The sequence below is a fragment of the Haliotis cracherodii genome, unplaced genomic scaffold (genome assembly GCF_022045235.1).
Source record: "Haliotis cracherodii isolate W230 unplaced genomic scaffold, xgHalCrac1.p SCAF_9, whole genome shotgun sequence".
NCBI classification, from domain to species: domain Eukaryota; kingdom Metazoa; phylum Mollusca; class Gastropoda; order Lepetellida; family Haliotidae; genus Haliotis; species Haliotis cracherodii.
In genome coordinates this window covers 16,726,370-16,752,655 of record NW_027266343.1, presented here as the reverse complement: position 1 = coordinate 16,752,655, position 26,286 = coordinate 16,726,370, and the positions used below count along the sequence as shown (strand labels likewise).

Here is a 26,286-nt window from a genome sequence, read left to right as displayed (position 1 = left end):
AATAATTAAGCAAATATAAACTCTTCATGGCCTTATATGATATGCATGGATGATATACACATTGTCTTAGGCCAGGAGTTTTATATTTTTCGGATTACAGACCCGCCGACTCTATTTTTTTAGAAAATGTAAAAAATAAATAAATCAGATTTCCACTTTTTTTTCCCGCCGATAGCCGCGTAGTCAGTTATTTTATTTGTTATCATCACCTTTTAATAAAAAACATATGAATTTACCATTGAAAACAAGTAAAGAGATACATAATCGATCTTTGCTGATCTCGAAGACAAACATGAATAGCCTCCTTTGACAATTGTCCGTGTTGTAAGTGGTAGCATTTTTATTGTTACAAGGGGCTTTATCATCACAAATGGTGGTCTTTTGAGCACAGAATATGTTTCATAAAGTATGCCATTCTGCTTTAAAAAAAAATGCATCTGGCTTCTTTTTTTTCCCCTCCTCCAACCCTGGACTTTGGGCTGAAAAATCTGTAATCCAAAAAATAAGAACCAGGGTGCTTGAAATAGTGAAGATAAAAATTCCAGTAATGGAGTGTCAATAGGTCAAGCCTAAACAAATTAAGCTTACATAATAACTTTGTCCAACTGATATGAGTGATCTCAAGTCTTCTATTACAAGGAGTCCTGTCAATAAACAGCTGTCTCAACTGGAATGAAAGCATGCTTTATATATAAACTGACAAAAAGATCAAACACTAGTTATTTCTAATTTATCAAGTCACTCAAGTATAATACATAGATTTCACAGATAAACTCAAGCGTCACTCCCCTATTAGAAACACATTTTATCACCTATAAACACTCTTTTAACACTCCTAACACTTTTATACTGTTGCCTTTAACAAACACTCCTCAAATTCACAATAAACAACCCTGCTTGAGAATCGAGAATGGACCCAAATCCGCTTTTTTCACATGATATTTATCCAATAATGGGTAGGTTTCTCGGCAGGATAAAGCCAACGGATAAAAACTATTTCCCTTGGGATCATACCCGGATAGAGATGCAAATATCAAAGGTCAAGTAGGGACTACTTTCAGAGTTTATAAGAAACATGGCGTCGCCCGTGTCATTCGGCGATCGGGTAAGAATTAACCATCAGGAATCGGGAGGAACTACTGGGAAAATTGCTATCATTATCAAAAGAATAGTCAGAACTATTGAAAATCAGTGTCCAACTGTGATATAGCTAAGGCATTTTACAACTTTTGGCAACTTTGGAGATATAAATTGCGAAACAGTTGTGCAAGAACACTAGCTAAGTGGGATCAGTTTCCATATTTGTGCTTATAGACCTCTGCCAAGGCTCGCTAAATACATTGTTTATTCCTAATACAGGATATTTACCATCCCCAAACACTCTCGCATGATTACCTCTACTTATATCTTCATCAAAATATTTTCCAAATTAAATTCAACTTGTAATTTATTGTAAACGTGAATGTGTTCATTGGAGAACAGTTGTCAGGATATTTCAATTACAAATCATCTACTTACAATATGTACATTTGAATTTGAGGTTCTTGATATGTCTTTCAAGTTGGCAATTCAAATTAATGTACTAATAGTAGTTGGCCATATTCATGCATATTGATATTTTCTGTAAATATAGCAAAAGCTAAAGTGAGTGAGTGAGTTGGGTTTAACGTTGCTTTTAATAGAATTCAAGTTATATCTCGCCATGTCAGCTTAATGTGGGAGGAAAGCCCGAAGTAATGCAGGTCTCAGACGTTTACCACACTGAAAATAACGAGCACAGGTATGGTGCTGACAAACCAAGAAACTTAATCGGAGCGAAACGGGATTCAAACCCACAATCATAGGTTTCTGGGGTGCCCAAGAGACACAACTCTGCACAGCAAATCGCAGAGCCCCAAAATGCTAAAGAAAACACCATCAAACTGCATTCAAACATCAAACACTTCCCTACCTGCAATGTCAACACAACAGCTTCCTCAAAGCAACAGTTGTGTCAGCTGTCTGAAATTTGAATTGAGTTATATCAACAATGTATTATACATGCTGAAATTGACCGATCAGCTGTTTATTTGAATGACAGGACTGTTTTGGTGATGATTTCAATGCACTCATGCAACTGGGATTCTGTGATCGTCAGTGGCGGAGCAAAACGGATGATGTCGCCATGCGTGGGCTTGGCCAGGAGTCCGTTATCACGAAGCTTCACACATACATTCCAAGCATCCCATTCTGGAAGAAAACATAGAAAAAAAAATAAGAAAAATTCTTTCATTAGTTAAGATTGAGTATGGTTTGACACTTCTCTATTCCTTAAAAAATTGCAGTGGCGGAACACCAAGAATGGTTTTCACACATTGTGGTAGTTAACCCCAAAGCACCAAAGAGCTCCAAGCACCAAACAGGCAGCTTGGGTTGTATACTTCCCAGGGAGCTGAGAATGATTCTTGAGTGCACACTGATCCAGTGACCAGGGTAATAATAGCGCTCTGAGCATGCCCCTGTGTCGTGTGGAAATATGCGCAACATAAATGCCTGCCTATTATTATTGTTGTTGTTGTTGTACCGATTTAGTCCTTCTGATGAGGCCCCCCATGAGGATTCCGGCTTGTAAGCATGGTCACTGTACCCTGACGTTGCTCATATTTCCGATCAGACTTAATTATTTACAGGCCACCATCTTATAGGTGGAATATTGCTGATTGTCGAGTTAAACAACAAACAAACAAACAAACTCAATCAAAAACATTCTGACAAGAACATGTCAAACATGAGAACATTTACTCTCAGCAGTTTTTATATGCTTGTTTGTTTGGTTGGTAGTTTATCCTTAGCAATATTCCAGCTACATGACAGCGGTCTGTAAATAATCAAGTCTGGACCAGACAATCCAGTGATTGGCATCATGAAAATGGATCTACACAATTTGGATACGATGACATGCATCAACCAAGTCAGCAAGTCTCACCCTCCGATCTCGCTAGTCGCCTCTTACGACAAGCATAGTGATCTTAAACTGCAAGCAAGGGTTGCTGCAGACCTATTTTCTACCTGAATCCCCATTGCTTTCTATTACTCAGATGATGTGTAATAAAACCCTGCTGAATTTACTAACAAGTTCAAGGAACAGGCCACAACTCTAGATAACACAGTGTGCCTGCTGACATGAAACTGATCTGTGGAAGAGACTTACTCTTGTTGATAACGATGGCATTCAGTAGACCCTTCCCTCTGACGATGCTGACGACATCTTTGGGCAGTTTGCCCAGCTCTGATCTCAGGATCTTCCCCAGCTTCTCAGCATTGTCAGCCAGCTTCTCCTCCTCCAGAACCTGCAGACAGAACCATAGTCGTCGTCATCATCATCATCATCATCATCATCATCATCATCTTACCATCATCATCGTCGTCATCATCATACCATCACCCTAACATTATCATCATTATACTATCATCGTCATCATCATACCATCACCCTATAATCATCACCCAATCATCATCATCATCATCATCATCATCATCATCATCATCATCATCATCATCATCTTATCATCACCCTATCATCATCATCATCATCATCATCATATTACCATCATCATCGTCGTCATCATCATACCATCATCCTAACATTATCATCATTATACTATCATCGTCATCATCATACCATCACCCTATCATCATCACCCAATCATCATCATTATCATCTTATCATCACCCTATCATCATCATCATCATCTTATTATCATCACCCTATCATCATCATCATCATCATCTTATTATCATCATCATCGTCGTCATCATCATACCATCACCCTAACATCATCATCATCATCATTATACTATCATCGTCATCATCATACCATCACCCTATCATCGTCATCATCATACCATCACTCTATCATTATCACCCAATCATCATCCTACCACCATCTTCATCACCCAAGCACTACTAGCACATGAAGCATAAATTTGTTAAAGGATAGCATATGGTGTATTTCATACAAAGGAAGAAGGGGACTCGCATACCAATTTTCTTAATTTACCTGCATTTTGGTGACAGTAAAATGAATGTGAGACTGGGTGTTTGGTAGTGAGGCAGTGAATTGATTATGGCAAAGAGGGGATAGACTGTTCTGCCTCGCAATCACAACACTCTTCTTGAAGCAGGAGTTGAATATCACATCAGGTAACCATGGTAACGATAAAGGTACACATTTACCTGTAATGCTGCAATTGCAACTTTACATGCGAGGGGGTTGCCGCCGAATGTTGAGCCATGCTCCCCTGGTTTGATTGTCAGCATCACCTCATCATCAGCAAGGATAGCCGACACCTGCAGAAAAAAACAACATTATACTTATACAAAATACAACAAGAGTAAGGAGATGACATATCCCCCCCCCACCCCCCCGCCCCCCCCCCCCCCCCAATCTGGTCCTATTCAGAAATGTGGAGTTTGTCTACTTATACTCTAATTTTGGTTCATTGACATCAAAACCCTTCAGTTCTGTGAAAAAAATAATATTGCAGTTCAGTATTTTTCAATATCCCAAATCATCACAAGGCACCAGTTCACCACTAGACTGATCTGTATAGCAAGTTTCATCCAGAAATATTAAACGTTTTTAGAGTTATGCTTTGAAAACGAGCAGTACCCACATTTTGAGTACAATCCCACTAGTCGTTATGAAAACATAAAAAAAAACATAACAAATTTAAGAAATAAATCCAAAATCATCACAAGGCACCAATTCACCACTAGACTGATCTGTATAGCAAGTTTCAACAAGAAATATTCAATGGTTTAGTTCTTCTCTGGAAACAGAAATTATTCCTAATTTTGCCTAAATCACGGGTAATCTTACCGGCAACACTCCTCCTGACAGGGCTTTTCCCAGGATGACAATGTCAGGGCGGACATTCTCGTGGTCAACAGCGAGACGCCTGAAACACAGAAATGTTGGCAGTGTCAGAAATTAATTGTCAATGCTTCATAATCATACATATACACTTGGCTGTGTCGTCACTATTTTAAACCAAAAATTCATGCCATGTCCTTGTTTCAGCGAGAGGGATCCAGCCTAATTGTACAAACGACACTTACCGGGTATCTCTCAATATGCGCTACAGCCTTGCCTCTGCACCATCTGCACTAAACAGTGCTTCAAATTCAGGTTTGCACAAAGTTCTTGCATGGAATTGGCTTGTTTGACTTCTGTGAGTTATATGTGGCCTAGTTGATCTTATTGCTATTTTGTAAATATTTTAGTAAAGTCTTATATTGCCTTGTTTCTGTTTCAGCCTGTTTCTGTCTCAAGCTAGATGACTTGAGCAGTAGATCCGTGATGATCCGTGGTAGAATAGGTCTTCAGCAACCCATGCTTGCCATAAAAGGCGACTATGCTTGTTGAAAGAGGCAACTAACAGGATTGGGTGGTCAGACTCGCTGCCTTTGTTGATGCATGTCATCATTGTGTAGATAGATGCTCATGATATCAATCACTGGATTGTCCTGTCTAGACTTGATTAGTTACACACCCCTTATAACTTATAAGCTGAGTGTGGTGTTAAACTACAAACAAGCAAACATACTTGAGCAGTATAAAAAACAATTAAATTAGCTCCAGTACTTACATAACTACTAACTTAACTTCACTCTGATGACCTATAGTCACCAACAGCACAAGCATCTTACTTTGTCTGCCTTTTTCAGCTTCATCTTATGTAAGTCAACTTTTCTTCCGTTTCAGCTCATTTTGCCAAATCAGTATTTCACATACCGGTACATTTGAAACCAAAGTGTTAAAGATTTTAACTAAATGTAAACTAAACCTATTGTCAAATTTAACTGTAAATCATTGCTTAAATATCATCTAATTACATGTGTGAATGCAATATGTATGTAGATTAAGATGGAATGGTGACATATGAAAAGTTAATTTAATATGTTCTTAGTTTTAATGGCCATTTACTGTTTCATATGCAGATATATTGTTTCAGACCTTGTATATCAATAGAATGTTGCATTGATTGTAATAAAGAACTTGTATATCTCTAGAATGTTGCATTGATTGTAATAAAGAACTTGTATATCTCTAGAATGTTGCATTGATTGTAATAAAGACCTTGTATATCTCTAGAATGTTGCATTGATTGTAATAAAGAACTTGTATATCAATAGTATGTTGCATTGATTGTAATAAAGAACTTGTATATCAATAGTATGCTGCATTGATTGTAATAAAGACCTTGTATATCTCTAGAATGTTGCACTGATTGTAATAGAGAATTTGTTTATCTCTAGAATGTTGCATTGATTGTAATAAAGAACTTGTATATCAATAGTATGCTGCATTGATTGTAATAAAGACCTTGTATATCAATAGAATGTTGCATTGATTGTAATAAAGACCTTGTATATCTCTAGAATGTTGCATTGATTGTAATAAAGAACTTGTATATCTCTAGAATGTTGCATTGATTGTAATAAAGACCTTGTATATCTCTGGAATGTTGCATTGATTGTAATAAAGAACTTGTATATTCTTAGAACATTGCATTGATTGTAATAAAGACCTTGTATATCTCTAGAATGTTGCATTGATTGTAATAAAGAACTTGTATATCTCTAGAATGTTGCATTGATTGTAATAAAGAACTTGTATATTCTTAGAACATTGCATTGATTGTAATAAAGATCTTGTATATCTCTAGAATGTTGCATTGATTGTAATAAAGACCTTGTATATCTCTAGAATGTTGCATTGATTGTAATAAAGAACTTGTATATCTCTAGAATGTTGCATTGATTGTAATAAAGACCTTGTATATCTCTAGAATGTTGCATTGATTGTAATAAAGAACTTGTATATCTCTAGAATGTTGCATTGATTGTAATAAAGACCTTGTATATCAATAGTATGCTGCATTGATTGTAATAAAGACCTTGTATATTCTTAGAACATTGCATTGATTATAATAAAGAACTTGTATATCCATAGAATGTCTCATTGATTGCAATAAAGACCTTGTATTTCCATAGAACATTGCATTGATTGTAATAAAGAACTTGTATATCAATAGAATGTCTCATTGATTGCAATAAAGAACTTGTATATCCATAGTATGTTGCATTGATTGCAATAAAGACCTTGTATATCAATAGAACATTGCATTGATTGCATAAAGGCCTTGTATATCCATAGAATGTTGCATTGATTGCAATAAAGACCTTGTATATCAATAGAACATTGCATTGATTGTATAAAGGCCTTGTATATCCATAGAACATTGCATTGATTGTAATAAAGAACTTGTATATCCATAGAACATTGCATTGATTATAATAAAGAACTTGTATATCCATAGAACATTGCATTGATTATAATAAAGAACTTGTATATCCATAGAATGTTGCATTGATTGTAATAAAGACCTTGTATATCAATAGAACGTTGCATTGATTGCATAAAGGCCTTGTATATCCATAGAACATTGCATTGATTGTAATAAAGAACTTGTATATCAATAGAACGTCACATTGATTGTAATAAAGAAGTTGAATATCCATAGAATGTTGCATTGATTGCAAATTTTACAAAATCCAAAACAAAATATCCACACTATCTCCCTTGATCATACCATCTTGTGAAGAAGTAAAGAAACTGTAAATACAAAGACAGACATAGCATGAGAAAGAAGTATGCTGTTCTTACTTTCCAGTCCTGGCCAGTCCGGTCTGCACCTCGTCGGCTATCCACAGCACGTTGTACTTTGTACAGAGTTCCCGCACCTTCCTCAGGTACCCCTCCTGGGGCACGACCACGCCCGCCTCCCCCTGGATGGGCTCCATCATGTAGGCACACACATTGGGGTCCTGCAGCTCTTTCTGGGGGCAAAGTCACAACTGGTGTGTAATGTGATTCAACCTCTTTACAGCTTATTTCTTTCGTTAATTGTAGTTTATAGGTTGTCTATATTTTTTTCTGAGGTCCCCATCTCCTGTCTGCCCTTAAGTTTCATTCCAATGTGAAATATCACAATTTTTTTGTATCTCCATTTTCCCTGATGCTGTGGAAAATTATGCAACGATTTTAAAGGACAAATACTACTACTATTGCACACTCAGCTCATCTTCCCGAGGCAAGGGAGTTAAATGACTTTATGGAGTTGCATTTTGGCTGGACTAACAAGTCTATTCATAGTCCAATCAAAATCGCGCGCCGAAATCGAAATCCGGTTAGTAAACTGTCGTGCAGATTTCAGTCGACTGCATGATTTGCAAAGCATGTGCACCGCCAACTCTTTGTCAACAGATATTTTCCAAGTCTTTTCACATTTTTAATCACTGTGCTCATGTGATTTGATGCACTTCGAATTCGCGAGGTGAGACCCGTTTTATCAAAATATAGATCTTGATTATCATTCAGATCGTCTTGACTGGGCACCGCCATTTTGTTTGAAACAAATGCAAGTGATACAAGAGATGGAATCTGGTTGGTCCATAGGAGAGGCTTAGAAGGGACATAACTCGTAATAACCACTGGTGGCGCTACCATCGAGCCCAGTAATTCCAGCCTAGTTCGGCAAGGGTGGAAACTAGACTTTAATATTCAGTTCACTCCCTTGCCTCAGGAAGATGGGTCAGCTGCATCTTGCTTCAGCTATGTTTATCAAAACTTGTTTCTGTGACTAAATCTACAGTAGAACATGGATATATATAACAAACTACAAGGGACCAAAGAAATCATGTTTTTGTGAAACTGCATAGGTTTGATGTGTATTTTACAGACAAGATAAGTCCAATTACATGTACAGGGAAGAATAATAAAAAGCAAGTTTAACAAAGTTGAATCGTCACCGCTGATTGTGTACAGCTAATTGTCATTGACACTGAGTGAGATTTCTCAGTTCGCTCTACATGTCACTTATTAGTGTTATGGATTAGATATCAGTTCGTTATATCCGTTAGTTCGCTGTTGAGAGTTCGTTATGTACGTAAACTTTTTGTGATAATATATAGGAGATAAATCAGGGATTTTGTAACAGTTCAATGTATCCGTTTGTTCGCTCCGTTTTATCCGTGTTCTACGGTATGTTATAACTTAAGTTAAAGACTGGTACCAGTGTTTTAAATCTTAAAATGTTATAAAATAAGTTAAACAATTAGAGAATTATTTTTTTTAATTAGGTTGGAGGTGAGAAACACATAATAAATATGGATGGCTTAATGCCATACTCAGCAATATTTTATCTATATGGCAGTGGTCTGTAATTAATCAAGTCTGAACCAGATAATCCAGTGATTGACATCATTGATCTACGCAATTTGGATACGAAGATATGCATGAACCAAGTTGTTGGGGAGTCTAATCCCGTTACTCGCTCTTACAGACCCGTGAAGATCCGAGGTGGAATAGGTATTCAGCAACCCATGCTTGCTCTAAAAGGTGACTATGCTTGTCATAAGAGGCGACTAACGGGATCAGGTTAAGTCAGGCTGACTGACTTGGTTGATGCATGTCATCAATCCTGATTGTGTGGATCGATGCTCATGATATTAATCACTGGATTTTCTGGTCCAGACTCGATTATTTTCAGACCGCCGTCATATAGCTGGAATATTGCTGCGTGCGGTGTTAAACAACAAACCAACCCGCTCTTACAACAAGCATGGGTTGCTGAAGACCTGGACCTTCACAGGGGGCAGTACAGCTGATGATCACAGTAGTCAAACAGTGAAACCTGTAGGGTCATATCCAACTTGCTAAAAGCTCATAAAGACCTAGCGGTTCAGGTGATATAAATAGATTCTGGGTTTGTTTGTTGTTTAATCCCACACTGAGCAATATCCCAACTATATGATGACAGTCTGTAAATTATCAAGTCATGTCCGGTTGTGCGCAAGGCAAGAAATATTGTACGGCTTTCAAGATCTCCTGTGGAAACGTCCACTACAACCATATTCGGTCTAAGTCAAAGTTGTTGCTATGGAAACTCAAAAAATATATTTTACAAAAATCCCAAACTATCAAAAGGCACCAGTTTACCACAAGACCTATCTATGTGCCAAGTTTGTTTACGATATCTTTCCTGGTTTTTGAGTCCTGCTCCGTAAACGAAATAAGAGAGATGGAAAGACGGAAGGATGGACGGACAGCACCCATTCCCATAATTACACATATTCTAACCATACCTCAAGAGCTGAAATATCGTCGTAGTTGACGATGGAGAGGCCAGGCATGTAGGGGCCGTAGCCGTTGTAGCAGTCGGGGTCGGTGGAGCTGGAGACAGCAGCAAGGGTCCGTCCCCAGAAGTTGCCTGCCGCGAAGATGATCCTAGCCTGGTTGTTGGGGACCCCCTTGACGAGGTACGCCCACTTCCGGGCCAGCTTGCAGGCCGTCTCCCCGCCTTCCACGCCTGTGAAACAGGGAGAGTAAGTGGTTTCATGCCATCTCATTAAACACAAGTCTCTGGCTCAAATACAATACATCTCATTTTAATGCGATCTCGTTAAACTCAAGTCTCTTACTGAAATTATAAACCTCAGAGTGTTCACTTGTATTGATCGTTAGGTTTTTTTCAAACTTGAGATTGACCCACATGAGGTTTTACTTGCGTAGAAAACCAGGGACTTACTGTGGAAGACCTGGGGACTTGATTTTCATTGTTATTAATAAACCTCAGAGTGTTCATTTGTATTGATCGTTAGGTTTCTTCAAACTTGGGAAAGACCCACATGAGGTTTTACTTGCGTAGAAAACCAGGGACTTACTGTGGAAGACCCGGGGACTTGATTTTCATCGTTATTTATAAAACTATTCATTGGGATGGCTATTAAGTAAGAGTCCTGGGTATTTTGTAACATGTAATGAAATGTAAAATCAAATGACAAATGTTTTCTTTATATTCCCAAGGATCGAACTTGCAACCTTCATATCTGTAGCCCAGTGAGTGTACCACGAGGCTACAGAGGTGTTGATAAGCCTCACTGGTTTTTAGAATGTCCTTTTCAAGATCCGTACGCCAGCAACAGATATTTTACGCACGTTTCCTAAGGTTAATGGAAAATATGTTCGAAACATAAAAATGTTGATAAATGTTGATTTAAGTTTCTTTTTTTCGGTTTATAAGTCAGATAAAACACTTATCCTCGGTTTTGATCTTCCCTCCCAGCCGGGTTTACATTTTCAACCAAAACCTCGGAACGTGTTTTATCCTTCACTACAATACCTCTCATTTTAAAGTGATCTCATTTGAAAGAAGTTGTGTTACTGCGGCTTTGAACAGTATAACAACTATATCATGAAATCATATAGGAGAGAAGTTTGGTTACAGGGAGCCTAATAGAACAGGAGCGTTTGACATGATTTGTGTTGGTTTGTTGTTTAACACCACACTCAGCAATATTCCAGCTATATGACGGCAGTCTGTAAATAATCGAGTCTGGACCAGACAGTCCAGTGATTGACATCATGAGCATGGATTCACGCATTTGGGATACAATGACATGCATCAACCAAGTCAGTCAGCCTGACTTAACCTGATCCCGTTAGTCGCCTCTTACGAAGAATATGGAAAGTCGAACCCATGATCATGGATAAGTCAAATGCAGCATAATGGTTCAGGGCCTCATTTCAGAAAGCGATCTCAGCACTGATTACCATAACTGACAACTCCCATACTTTAACACAGACTTACGACAGTCAGCTTATGCTAAGATCACTTTGTGGAACGTGACTCCGGGTGTTCATAATACCAGATAGAGAAATAATACACTGAATGATCAAGGATTCGTACCTGTGTTCATGGGGAGGACTTTATCATACTTGAAGAGTTTGGTGATGAACTCTTCATATTCTCCCAGGCAGTCGTTGTAGAAGGCCCTGGATGACAGAGTCAAGATGTCCGCCTGGTCCTTGAGGGCCTTGACGATCTTGGGGTGACAGTGGCCCTGGTTCACGGCGCTGTACGCACTCAGGAAGTCGTAGTACTTGTTGCCCTCGACGTCCCACACAAACACACCTGAATTGATGCACAGGCAGGTAAATACTAATTTCACATTATTATTGATTTACAGAACAGTATCATATGAAATCCCTGGCATCTCGGCCAACCTGGACCAACTTCCTTAGTCATGCCTACCATCATACTTTCTGACCTGAAACCCACATCCTCATTCCCATCTTCATCCACACCCATCTTACATCAACTAAGGCCCGACACATTAGGGCTTCAACAAGTAATCGAGTACTCGGGTACTCGATAAGGACTCGAGTACTCGATAAGGGGATATCACTCTGTTTTAATATTGTTTGTATAATGTATTCTTCGTAGAAAGTAGATGTACATTAGAACAATTGAGAATGTCACATAAAATAGACGTAATTATAGTTTTTCCTTCCCGACTTTAAGAAATTGAATGTATCAAGGCGATTATTGCTTCTTTGCTCTGACTCAAATGCCAAGTGTATTCCCTTACACAGATTAACAACTGATTAGCTGGTATATATGTGCTATTTCAGTGCTTACAAATCAAGCGACAGGTCGACAGTTTGGTACAGTTTGAAAACATGACCAACTCATGAATGAATGAATGAACTGAATAGTACTACATTTCCATATTTAGCGGCCTTAGTCTTGCAGCCCAGCAGCTGTGTATACGTGTATGTCATGTGATGCACATTATCGATTTTCTTCCTGTGAATTATTGTTCGTGCTTGTTGGCAGGTGTCGAATGAAACGCTGATTGTCAGAAAAAAACTTGGCTTGTGTTCAATATGTATTGTAGTATTTGTAGACTTGACATAATGTTTTTGAAGGTCGTTTTTGAAGATTAGTGCAGTTACAAGCAAACATTAACATTGAACACTTCCATACACTTTGACAGATGGACAAGTTCCGTGGACACTTTCTATTTACATTTCAGTGCAGTTCAATTATACTTATAACATGTTTTAATACTTTTAGATGGCAATTTTGATCTAATGAACCAATATTCTTAAAGGACGTCCTATTTTCGGGTACTCGAGTCGAGTCGAGTTTCACCCCTCGGGTACTCGAGTCCAAAAATTTGGACTAGTGAAAGCCCTATCTCACCTATCCCCCAACAACTCAGCCACCCTCATCATCCCTACCATTATACCGGTACCTACCCATCAACCCCAACACTCCCACCTCATCAATGTCCTACATCTTCCCACAGATCCCTACCATTATACCTACCCATCAACCCCAACACTCCCCACCTCATCAATGTCCTACATCTTCCCAATCATCCTGTCCAACTCCCTCCTCACTCATCCCCATCACATCAGCAATCTTATCCTCCTCATTCAGTTTGGCAAATTGTGCCATTTTCAGGGATCTGACAGAAGCAAGAAGAGTGTCACTGGGTAGTTTGTACATCTATAACCCAGACCAGTAGTATAAGTGTTCGCTCATCACACTAAACATCCGAGTTCGATTCCCCACATGGGAACCATATTGCTGAAAGAATGCTAAAAGCGGCATAAAACCATACTCAATCCAACCCAACAAGGCTGATTCATGTTTTGTACACACATACCCTCCCAGCTGATGTGTTACCCAGTCAGCCTGGACACACATTGTTACCACCCCATTGTCATTAATCTGGGGACCTATTCTGTACTGGGATCAACTCTTTGCTACTCACATTCATCAAATCATCCTTTCATCTCAGACTCTACCTTCCCCAGTCCACCCAATCACTCCTTCATCTCAGGTCCTACCTTCCTCCATCCACCAAATCACTCCTTCATCTCAGATTCTACCTTCCTCCATCCACCCAATCACTCCTTCATCTCAGACTCTACCTTCCCCAGTCCACCCAATCACTCCTTCATCTCAGGTCCTACCTTCCTCCATCCACCAAATCACTCCTTCATCTCAGATTCTACCTTCCTCCATCCACCCAATCACTCCTTCATCTCAGATTCTACCTTCTTCCATCCACCCAATCACAACTTCATCTCAGATCCTACCTTCCTTCATCCACCCAATCACTCCTTCATCTCAGATCCTGCATTCCTTCATCCACCCAATCACTCCTTCATCTCAAATCCTGCATTCCTCCATCCACCCAATCACTCCTTCATCTCAGATCCTGCTTTCCTCCATCCACCCAATCACTCCTTCATCTCAGATCCTGCATTCTTCCATCCACCAAATCACTCCTTCATCTCAAATCCTGCTTTCCTCCATCCACCCAATCACTCCTTCATCTCAGATCCTGCATTCCTCCATCCATCCAATCACTCCTTCATCTCAGATCCTGCTTTCCTCCATCCACCCAATCACTCTTCATCTCAGATCCTGCATTCCTCCATCCACCCAATCACTCCTCCATCCACCCAATCACTCCTCCTTCTACCCAATCACTACTTCATCTCAGATCCTGCATTCCTCCATCCACCCAATCACTCCTCCATCTCAGATCCTGCTTTCCTCCATCCACCCAATCATTCCCCCATCCACCCAATCACTCCTCCATCTACCCAATCACTCCTTCATCTCAGATCCTGCTTTCCTCCATCCACCCAATCATTCCCCCATCCACCCAATCATTCCACCATCCACCCAATCACTCCTTCATCTCAGATCCTGCATTCCTCCATCCACCCAATCACTCCTCCATCTCAGATCCTGCTTTCCTCCATCCACCCAATCATTCCCCCATCCACCCAATCATTCCACCATCCACCCAATCACTCATTCATCTCAGATCCTGCATTCCTCCATCCACCCAATCACTCCTTCATCTCAGGTCCTACCTTCCTCCATCCACCCAATCACTCCTTCATCTCAGAACCTGCATTCCTCCATCCACCCAATTACTCTTACATCTCAGATCCTGCATTCCCCCATCCACCCAATCACTCCTCCATCTCAGATCCTGCTTTCCTCCATCCACCCAATCACTCCTTCATCTCAGAACCTGCATTCCTCCATCCACCCAATCACTCCTTCATCTCAGGTCCTACCTTCCTCCATCCACCCAATCACTCCTTCATCTCAGATCCTGCTTTCCTCCATCCACCCAATCACTCCTTCATCTCAGATCCTTCCTTCCTCGATCCACCCAATCACTCCTTCATCTCAGATCCTGCATTCCTCCATCCACCCAATCACTCCTTCTTCTCAGATCCTACCTTCCTCCATCCACCCAATCACAACTTCATCTCAAATCCTACCTTCCTCTATCAACCCAATCACAACTTCATCTCAAATCCTACCTTCCTCTATCCACCCAATCACCCCTTCATCTCAGATCCTACCTTCTCCTCTGCTGAAGGCAACAGGAAGTGGACCGTAGTTATGGGCACCATATTTCGATTCTTTCTCAAATATAGCTTGTGACTTCGGGCCAATCTTGATCTCCTTGTTAATTGCTGGGGCAGTCTGGCTGAGTGACCTTGACCCCTTGATAAGCATCTGAGACAGCTGTGAAGCTGGGCGTCCGAGCCTGCTCAACATAACGATGTGTGGAGAATATCAGCAGCTGCAGTTGATTTTCGGAGTATTCTGGAAATCACAAGATATACAACATGAAATTAAATAATGATTTGTTTTCATCTGATTAATTTAAGGTGGAAGGAAGAAAAAGTGATCAAAACCATTTCGCTGTTTAAAGCCAGCCTGTGATTTTATCCACTACTGAGTGAGGGAGTGAGGTTTTACGCCGCTTTTAGAAATATTCCAACAATATCACGGCGAGGGACACCAGATATGGGTTCACACATTGTACCCATGTGGGGAATCGAACCCGGGTCTTCGGTGTGACGAATGAACACTTTAACCTCTAGGCTACCTGACTGCCCCTTGTATCCACTATCCCAAGGATGAGTCTAATTCTGTTCAGCCTATTAAGCTCAGCTAATAAATCCATATAATAACATCAAAATCTAGTTCCATTAAACAGTTTGACAAACGTGTCAGAATGACTGGCATTTGGTATGAAATGATAATATTAATGACTATACTGATAGGTGGGGCGAGGTGAAATGGGGTTTAACGTCGCGTCCAAGATTATTGCACTAATATAGCGACGTGCATGCACGTGTGTGTGTGGCTGCTTGTACTAGCCTGGACTGATGCCGATTCATAGTGCTAGCACACTGAGATACCATGCTGCAGTTTAACATGAATACCCCACTCAGACACAGTATACTGACTCCGAGCCGACCAGTCCTTGTTTGAGCCCCCTAATGCCGAGCGCCAGACAGGGTAACAACAAGTACCATCTTTTAATGTCTTGTGGTATGACACGCCCGGGACTGAACCCGGAACCTTCCGCTCTAAAGGCGGACGCTCTACCACTAGACCACAGAGGCTGTCCTATATAACTGATAGAAAAGAATTTGTCAATATACCGTATTCAACACAATCACTCTCCAATGCAGCATCCACCACCCCACCAATGCCAACACCCCCCTGCCTCCCTCAGAAATGGTACTTGAATCTAGGTCAAGGTCATGACAAGGACCCATGTGACCTGTATTGTTATTTTTGAATGCTGCAATATCACATACATTTCAAACACATGACGTAAAGAAACTTCTTTATCATATAATGGGTAGGTTTCTCGGCAGGATAAAGCCAACGGATAAAAACGATATCCGTTGGGGTCATATGGGGATAGAGATGCAATTATCAAAGGTCAAGTAGGGACTACTTTCACTGTTTATAAACAAACATGGCGTCGCACTCGTCATTCGGCGATCGAGTCAGAATTAACCATCGGGAATCTGGATTAACTAAAGGGATAATTGCTATCATTATCAAAAGAACAGTCTAATATACTGAAAATCAGTGTCTAACTATGACGCAGCTAAGGCATTTTATAAGTTTTGGCAACTTTGGAGATATAAATTTCGAAACAATTTGGCGAGGTCACGAGGCCTAGCCAAGCGGGATCAGTAGCCATATCTGTGCTTGTAGACCTCTGCGGCTTGAAACCTTCTCCACAAATTAAAATAGTTGGATTTGATGGAAATATGTTTGAATTGTTACCTTCTTTCGTTTTGTCGCTGTGTGTACATCTGAGTACACTTCTTATCGTTATGACAGGACAGACTGACTGTCAACAACGTCTGACCGTGGCCATGATGTCTCATAGACTAGGGTTAGAGTAGCTTTCCTTTGACAAAGGGCAGTTACTCTAGCAGACAGACCGATGGATTGCCGCGAAAGGCAATTAAAAACAATTGTTGTTTTGTGTATATGTTGCTTCGGCACTGTATAAGAAACAGATTTCAGTTGGAACTATATTGGCTACTGTCACTGTCCGACTGACACATCACTTACCCTGTGACGTAATAAATATTAATGCACGCATTCCAGGAAAACTCGCGATGTTTAGGCAATGTTTGTGAGAGAGGGAAAGCGATTTTGAAGCACAGAATTAAAGAATGACATTATATGATAAAGAGGTTATCACGCTTGTGTGTTTGGGGATGGTAAATATCCTGTATTAGGAATAAACACTATGTATTTAGCTCGCCAAGGCTCGCTAAATACAATGTTTATTCCTAATGCAGGATATTTACCATCCCCAAACCCACTCGCGTGATAACCTCTATTTATTGACATGGTTGAGAGAGCACATACATTTCCTCAATCAGTGGTATTAATAGGTTTTGTATCCTAATGAATAATTAAGCTTGTTGTGAAACATGATATCTAGTTGCTTGCCGACCTCATTATAGCAGGCACAGAACAACGTGTACAGTTGTATGCTATACAAGTGCTTCACTTAAACAAGATAAGGCACACAGTGAAACATCCATTAATCATGTGTGTCATCAAACTGTCTCCTGTTACCTTGAAACAAATACTCGGACTCCCCTTCCTGTCCAGGGTACGATTTCATTCTGTTTTACCACCTGCACTAGGTGCAACCAAGTCAATAAATCAGGTTGCACAACCAAAATATTGGCTGCACCATTTTATCATAAATTGAAACACTGTATTTTCAGTAAGTTTGAATATTTTAAAAAATCAAAGAGAAAAATAAACATGAAAATCTGCTCCAGTATTTTATTTTGGAGAAATCTGTATATGGCTTTTCACATCTTGATATCCAACCTTTAAAAGAAGTTTCAAAGTGTCTGTTTGTTGTGACTGTCACTTCATGAGTGACTGTTCTAGAGGTAATTGTGAAGAATTAGTTCCACACCACCTGTGTATTTCACTATTTTCAAGAACTTTTGTTTCCTGGATTCTCAAAGATTTGCAGCCAGTTCTAAAGGAATTCAGTTTTCCACTTTTATCAAATATAACTCAGCGTTAGAAATTGGCACTAGTCCTGTCGTCCTTGCCTAAATGCCCAATGATTAAAGTATCATAAGGACTATAGTAGAAATGTACCATTTTTAAGGGTTTTGCTATATGATATCATTATAAGGACTAGTGGGCTAAACATGTTAGTTTCTACCGCTGTAACTGCTGCCGTGCCCTTGTGGTAGGAAATGTTGCCTGCACTGGGTGCATCCTGGCAATAAAAGTTACCTGCACTTGCAGTGTTTTACCTGCACTGATGCAGCTTGGATATAGCAAAATCAATCCCTGATATCAGAATTGAACGGATCAAAATGTCACCCAATCTCATTAAAATGAGATCTTAGTTCACGCTATCGCTAAACAAAGATCTGAGGACATCCCATTACGGGTCACGTCAGAACGACCTTTCATCCAACCAATCAGAGTACCTACAATCCTAGAAACTGTAAAATTATGTCCCTTATAGAAGCCAATCTTCTAATATATAATCGGGTAGAACGATTGATGTAAGCATCAAGCCTTTGGAGCAGGACATCTGTTCACTAGGGACAGATAATCTTGTATATATTAATCAATTTGTGATGTCATGAACAATGCATGAGTCGTATCACACTGTGCCCCTCATGGTTTATTACCTGCAGTGTTTTGTTTACGATAAACAACTCCCACTCATCGTTTATTTCCTAAATACGAAACATGCACAAGCACAATCTGATTTTTGGAAGTCGGACAACTTGTCGTCTAGATCACATACTTTGTGTACCCCTCTGACACATAAAATTGGTCTACCAGTTGTCGGACTTCCATTTTGCGAGAGCCTCATACTTTGTGTGCTGGCGCTTGGGTGCTTCACTCTGAGAGTGTGGGTTCGAATCCCGGATGGCCTCAACCCAAAAAGTACAAGAATTTGTTCTTTACTTAGAAAGTGTTATCCCAAATATAAAAATTGTTACATTTGACCTTTTTAGAAAGTTAAAAGGCACTATTACTCGTTAATTGTTTTGCAAGTTTATCTCATCTCGCATCAAAACATGGGAATATGTACTCACATGTCACAGTAGTACACTGTTCATCGTCAGATTAAAGAGTCTGATTAATGAGTGATTTCAGCAGTCCTTTGCAAAATAGGTGTGTTCAAGTCGCAGTGCAAGACTGTCGGATTAACGATCTAAATACCACTGATTTAATCTACATGAGGATTTCAATAACAAGAATGTCTTTTGTGGTTTTATTGGGGGTCCATGAGACTGTTACTTTCAAAAGGTGGGAGAGGGGATTAAACACCATGAACCTCCGACAGTGCTGGGACCGGTGAAGATCCAGGTTAGATTACGTCTTCAGCAACCCATGCTTGCCGTAAAAGGTGAATATCCTTGTCATAAAAGGCGACTCACAGGATTGGGTGGTCAGGCCCACTGACTTGGTTGATGCATGTCATCGATCCCAATTGCGTGGATCAATGTTCATGATGTCAATCACTGGATTGTCTGGTCCAGACTCGATTATTTACAGACCGCCGTCATATAGCTGGAATATTGCTGAGTATTGCTTCAAACAACAAACAAACAAAAGTGGTGTTGATACATATGCTTTTGTTCTTGGGCCTCGTCCCTCATGGTTTATTCTCCCTGCAGTGTTTTACTGTATGATAAACAACTCCCACTCATCGTTTATTTCTTACATAAAAGCAGAAAGGTTGCTGAAGACCAACTCTGACCTGGATCGTCATGGGAGCAATGGCCCTGTAAGCTGACATGGACACTCATGAAGTATTCTCGTCTCTCCTACTAAATCAAGTTGAAGGGGAAAGTTTCATGCTTAATACTGTCTGACCTTGACCTTGTTGACTGCCTGGACAAGCAGAATACACCCTTATCTTGTCCAAACAATGCCTAATGGCCATTAACCGCTAGACCGGTGTAGGGTTGAAAATGTGGATGTCTTATTGAAGACGTTTCAGAAATTGCAACAAATGGCTATTTCTGAAAAACGAGCATTGGATGAGACTCTTTTGTATTTCATTTACAGACTTCAGCCGACCCTAACAAATCAAAACTGGAAAATTATTAATCTTTGTAGCACTAGTGAGTATGGTTATACACTGCTTTTAGCAATATTCCAGCAATATCACGGCGGGGGACACCAGAAATGGGCTTCACACATTGTACCCATGTCGGGTATCGAACCCGGGTCTTGGGCATGACAAGCGAACACTTTAACCAACCACCAACCGCCCCTTGTAGCATTAATGTTTTGGCAGGTTGATACTTCAGTGTTTGAAACAAATTCTTTAGCATGCAATATGTATCACAACTACAAGACAAGCGTAGGCTACACTTATCTTTTCTTTTAGTTTTTTTGGTGGGGGATGAGTCATGAGTGTTACTGACATTGCTGACAGTAGCCAAAAAGCAACAATCACAAAATATATTAAAAATATCAAAGTTAGTTTTATTTTCCAGACCATTGCATCATCGACTGGTAAGAAGAACTACAAGATACAACAATGAACTAAAATCTCCTTTTTGCAAATCTATTGTTTTGGGTTGGTTCAACATTTTGAAGTAAACATAACATAGTTTTGAAAACATTACAAGTTGCAATGCACATCTGACACAAGACATGTTAAGATTTATAGAATTTCACAGAATATGCATCTTCCCGAGGCAAGGGAGTTAAGTGACTATAAAAGTCAAGTTTTCACCCTTGCCGAACTAGGCTGGAATTTCTGGGCTCGATTGTATCGCCACCAGTGGCTATTACAAGTGATGTCCCTTCTATGTCCCTCCTTTGGATCAATCAGATTCCATCCCTCATATCACTTGTATTTGCTTCAAGCACCCAGTCAAGACGATCTGACCGATAATCAAGATCTGTATTGTAATAAAACGGGTCTTACACCGTAAAGTGCATCAAATCGCGTCAGCACCTTGATTAAAAAGATTAAAAGATTTGGAAATTATTTGTTGACGCCGAGTTGATGGATACACATGCGAAGCAAATCCTGCAATGGACCGAAATTTGCACAGCAGTTTACGAACCGGATGTCGATTTCTGTACGTGATTTTGATTGGACTATACATAGACTTGTTAGTCCAGCCAAACTATAACTCCATAATTCCAGCCAAGTTCGGCAAGGGTGGAAGCTGGACTTTTACAGTCAGTTAACTCACTTGCCTCGGGAAGATGCAGAATATGGTAACAATCTTAACATGCATAAAACTGAACATGTGGTAAAACAACAGTGTTGATCCTGCTTCACATTGTGTTTATCAGGGGAAACAATAAGCATGGTCAATAATCAGTGTCACAAAGGTGCAATATCTCTGACAACCAAAATACATTTGAAAAAATACCGAGATACCTTTGAACACTCGCAATTTCCATCTAAATAATGATGGCCTGTAAATAAGCAATCTGGAGCAGACAATTTCAGTGATTGATATAATGAGCAATGATCCATGCCTTCAGGGTATAACGACCACCTATTACGACCAGCATAGGTGAACTATCCTTATCTGGAATTCCCACAAGTGAGATTCAAGGAACATTTTTATTGTAATTTCAAGGCATAAATGTCCAGGTCCTTCCAAGCCAAAATCAAATTCAAGGGTTTTTCAAGCAAGCACTGTGTGAACTCTGCATAAAATTATTATTATTATTATTATTATTATTATTAATATTTTATTATTACAAGAGTCAAATTTAGGAACAGGCCGGACAGAGCTTCAGTGACCTGCCCTCACTATCAGAAAATGACCTTGTTTGTCTTGGACAGCTTTCAAAAAGGAAGCATTTCAAAAGTTAAAAGGAAATAAAAAAATATAAACCAATATTACAGTACAGTTATATTGGAGCTTGGAGAAAAATGTGCAAATCAGGGCAAAATTAGCTGTTTATTAACAACAAATTTCTCCTATGTACATATTTTTCAAGAATTTTATATTCGTTGCAGTTCACAAAATATATGTTACTATTCAGGAACAAGCTGCCACACATTTGCCATTACATTAAAACAAACTTAATTATGTACTGTCATATACATTATGTCTGTGACTGCCTGGGATCAAAGATCATAGGTGGTCTCTACTGTGTTGGGGATGTCACACCTTGTCAGAGAAAAAACATGCCTTTTAGAGTTGTAACAGTAAATTCCCTGAAATTAGAGGATGGAGGAACACTTTCATGCTCGGTGATGCAGATGATTTTACATCTATTTCATTAAAATATATATACCGTCAACACATTCCCGACTAAAGTTTTATTTGAGCCTGATTCGACCGGCACATGGCTAAAAACGCAGACATCCAAACAAATTACTCTGAGGGAGTGAGTGAGTATGGTTTTACGCCGCTTTCAGCAATATTCCAGCAATATCACGGCGGGGGACACCAGAAATGGGCTTCACACATTGTACCCATGTCGGGAATCGAACCCGGGTCTTCGGCGTGACAAGCCAACGCTTTAACCACTAGCCTACCCGACCGCCCCCAAATTACTCTGATGAGCAAGAGAAATTCTGTGTGAAGTTTGAGATTGGAGAGTTTCAAATGGCGACATCAGTTCCAAAATACTGTGGCAAATAGTTCTAGGGCATTTTAAAACTTTTTAAACAAAACTGTACTAGAATCGGGCCTCAGAAAAGTGGTTAAAATCGCACTCTCTAATAGAAGGGCATATATATTAAATTCCATAATCAAGGATGCAAACTAAAGGAATTTAGCTTTTTCAAACTTTTGAACTGGTCCCCGCCTCTCCAGAGAGTGGGGAGAGGTGGTTCCTGCAAGTCCCAGATACACATGTGACCTGCTAGACTGTCACACATTCACTTCATGTCTGGCCAGCCTAGCACAACGTGACCGCCGTGTGAAACAGATAAGATATAAGATCTATTGCATAACTTGTTTCTGTGGTACAATCAGTCATTGCAGTAAGGCCAGGTAAAACAAATTTGTTTTTCATGACTTTTTCAAAATCTGACTGGAAAAGGCAGGAAGATCTTGTTTTATTATTTGATTCTTAAGAAGGTTACAATTTGCAAATCTATTAATTTGAGATGTACCATCTGACATCTTTTCATCGTGCCAATGTGGCTCTAAGTATAAAGTGACAGGTTTTAGTTTGTTTTTTGTTTAACACCACACTCAGTGATATTCCAGCTATATGACGGTGGTGTGTAAATAATCCAGTCTGGGCAAGACAATCCAGTGATTGACATCATGATCATCGATCTATGCAATTGGGATACAATGACATGCATCCAAGTCAGCGAGCCTGACAACCTGATCTCGTAAGTCGCCTCTTACCAACTAGCATAGTCACCTTTCACGTCATGCTTAGGTTGCTGAAGAACTATTCTAACCCAGATCTTCACCACTATTAAGTGATAGGTCCAAGGTCATAATGACATCCCCCTACCCCACCCTTATGGCACACTATGCAGAACGTATGTATTTTGTGAAAAGTCCTTTATTTTATGCTCTTTTTACACTATTTTATAGCAACATTTTCATCTAATAATACTGAATGACAATCTAGATATTATAATGTTAATCATATTTAATGTTCATAATTATGTTCAATGTTGTGTGCCACACTCAGGAATATTTCTGCTGCATAATAGTTGCCTGTAAATAATGAATAAATGTCTGTACCAGACAAACCAGTATTTGATATAATGACCAACGTCCCATGCCTTCTTGGTACGATTTCAGTATATCATGATACACTTGATTACCTAGTCCTGCACCATGACCGTGGAATATATTTATTTTATGAAAAAATAATAATCTAGAAATGCATACAAAAGCAAGTCTAGCCAGCTCAAGCTAGCTCTAGCTATTCCACAGCATAGGGAATTTTTATTATTTTTAGAGTCAAGAAGGATATTGTGTAATATAAGATTTCAGAGACTAAATGTTAGTCTATTGATTACCCAATCGATGCTTTAACTTTTACCAACAAACATAAACATTGATGGGACCTGTTCTAACCAAGAACCCCCACAAAGACATATTTAGCCCTAATTTAGCCCTCTCAAATGATGTAGATGCAAAAGTATATTTTAGATGATGTGTAAAATACTTTAAAAAAGCCACCAGTCTCCCCAACTCATTCCTCAATCTCATGATAAGATAGCAACATGTTCGTAGATGCCTATTACACAAATATTCAAACAAATCCCCATTAATTTCCCATAAAATAAAATAGGAAACCAAAGTTGCAAATTGCCATGTAGCAGCAATATTGTATAGCACAGCAAATTGATACCTTTACTTTTTAGTGTTATTCTAATTGGAAAAGAGTCATAAATATAAAATCATCTCATGCAATGTGTCATGTGTTCAAATTGAACTAGTTTGGGGGTACAGGTGGAAATATTTCCGATCTTTGAGTCTGTTTGTGGTATCGCAACACAGTGTACACAACAATTGTCTGTTCTCGATTTAACAGATCAGCCAACGATAAACATTTCAAAAATAGTTCACCTGACCGCGATCTTGTTGCACGAGTAGCCAGTATATGTGTAAGAATGTACGTTATGGGTTAATCTAACAACACGATATGTGGCCTACAGTACACGTGTTACATTGTAACGTGGTTTTTTCACCTTCAGAAAACATATGCGCATATCGCCAAAAAACACACATAGGAGGCACTGGCATGCTATGGCAATGAAACATAAAATGAAACAGGAAACCAAAGTTGCAAATGCCATGTAGCAGCAATATTGTATAGCACAGCAAATTTATTCTAATTGGAAAAGAGTCACAAATATAAAAGCATCTCATGCAATGTGCCATGTGTTCAAACTGAACAATATTTATAACTACTTATTCATTTCAATTGTCCAATGTTGATTAATATTCATTGTTTTTACTTGATGAAGAACAGTTCAAGGGTACTGCTTTGTTCACAATCATAATGAATAACACATTTTCAATACCATTTTCAATACCATTACAATCTTGATTAAATGGGTCATCTGTATGAACAGTTTGCATGACTGTATAGTTTGAGATGGTATAGGCAATGATCAAACAAAATTAAAAAAATAATCTTAATGCAAACTGTAAAAAAATAGCATCTATCATACCCGAGTCTGGCCAACTCCAAAAATAAACACAGCTCCCCAGAGAAATTATGAGCGAACCCGCGGGCACTAGCCATCGCCTACAGCAGGTGAGAGCTTCCCACTTGGGCGATCTGTGGTGGGGGTGGGGGGGTGGGGGCGAAGGTGTGTGTGTGTGGGGGGGGGGGGGGGGGGGGGGGATGAGGGGTGGGGGGGGGCTAGTTTGAGGGTACAGATGGTAACATTTCCGATCTTTGAGTCTGTTTGTTTCATCGTAACACAGTATACCCAACAATTGCCAGTTCTCGAATGATCAGATCCGACTATAAGCATTTCAAGAATAGTTCACCTGACCGCGTTCTTGTTGCACGAGTAGCCAGTATATGTGTAAGAATGTACGTTATGGGTTAATCTAACAACACGATATGTGGCCAGCAGTACACGTGTTACATTGTAGCGCGTTTTTTTCACCTTCAAAAAACATATGCGCATATCGCCCAAAACACACATAGGAGGCACTGGCAAGGTATGGACACCAAAGTACTTACATCTGCAGTCGATCAACTGCAAGTGACAGAAATCAACGAGCTGTGTCTTTGATAATGAATTTGTTGACCGTCGTTGACTTATGCCGATGACGAACGGTTGCGAGCCCTTGGAGGTGTGTGGCAGAGGACCAATCAATGTGCGCCTTTAATATTTCCCAGGGTGAAGGTCGTCTTGTATGTTTTGCATCCGTGCCAAATATTCAGGTCATATAAACAATTGCGTGTGGACTTGTTACAAAATGAACCCTTTGTTTTATATTCATAGTTATTAATATTCCGAGTACATATATGGATGCACACGACAACATGTGTCAGTAGGTTTTCGTACTGACAGTTAATACAAGTGTTTCTAGAAATAGCTGGGATATT

The 26,286-nt window shown here is 39.6% G+C and overlaps 1 protein-coding gene across 1 annotated transcript; it reads right to left on the bottom strand.

Moving 5' to 3' along the window:
- Nucleotides 1-1,128: 1,128 nt before the first annotated feature.
- LOC139452107 (ornithine aminotransferase, mitochondrial-like) lies at nt 1,129-26,061 on the bottom strand. Its single transcript, XM_071233427.1, has 9 exons — nt 25,918-26,061; nt 15,294-15,540; nt 11,797-12,021; nt 10,193-10,416; nt 7,713-7,885; nt 4,863-4,941; nt 4,217-4,330; nt 3,191-3,329; nt 1,129-2,229 (listed from the first exon to the last, which is right to left on the bottom strand). Exons 2-9 carry the CDS (start codon nt 15,490-15,492, stop codon nt 2,066-2,068), a joined length of 1,317 nt encoding a protein of 438 aa, XP_071089528.1. The 5' UTR covers nt 15,493-15,540; nt 25,918-26,061; the 3' UTR covers nt 1,129-2,065.
- Between the last annotated feature and the right edge of the window lie 225 nt (nt 26,062-26,286).

What these genes read in the sequence shown, in the direction of transcription:
- LOC139452107 (XM_071233427.1), bottom strand. Translation starts at nt 15,492, where the DNA reads ATGTTGAGCAGGCTCGGACGCCCAGCTTCACAGCTGTCTCAGATGCTT. An exon ending in AGTCCTCCCCATGAACACAG is followed by an intron (nt 10,417 to 11,796) that starts GTACGAATCCTT and finishes CCTGTTTCACAG; the next exon opens with GCGTGGAAGGCGGGGAGACG. An exon ending in TGTCAGGAGGAGTGTTGCCG is followed by an intron (nt 4,331 to 4,862) that starts GTAAGATTACCC and finishes TTTTTTCTGCAG; the next exon opens with GTGTCGGCTATCCTTGCTGA.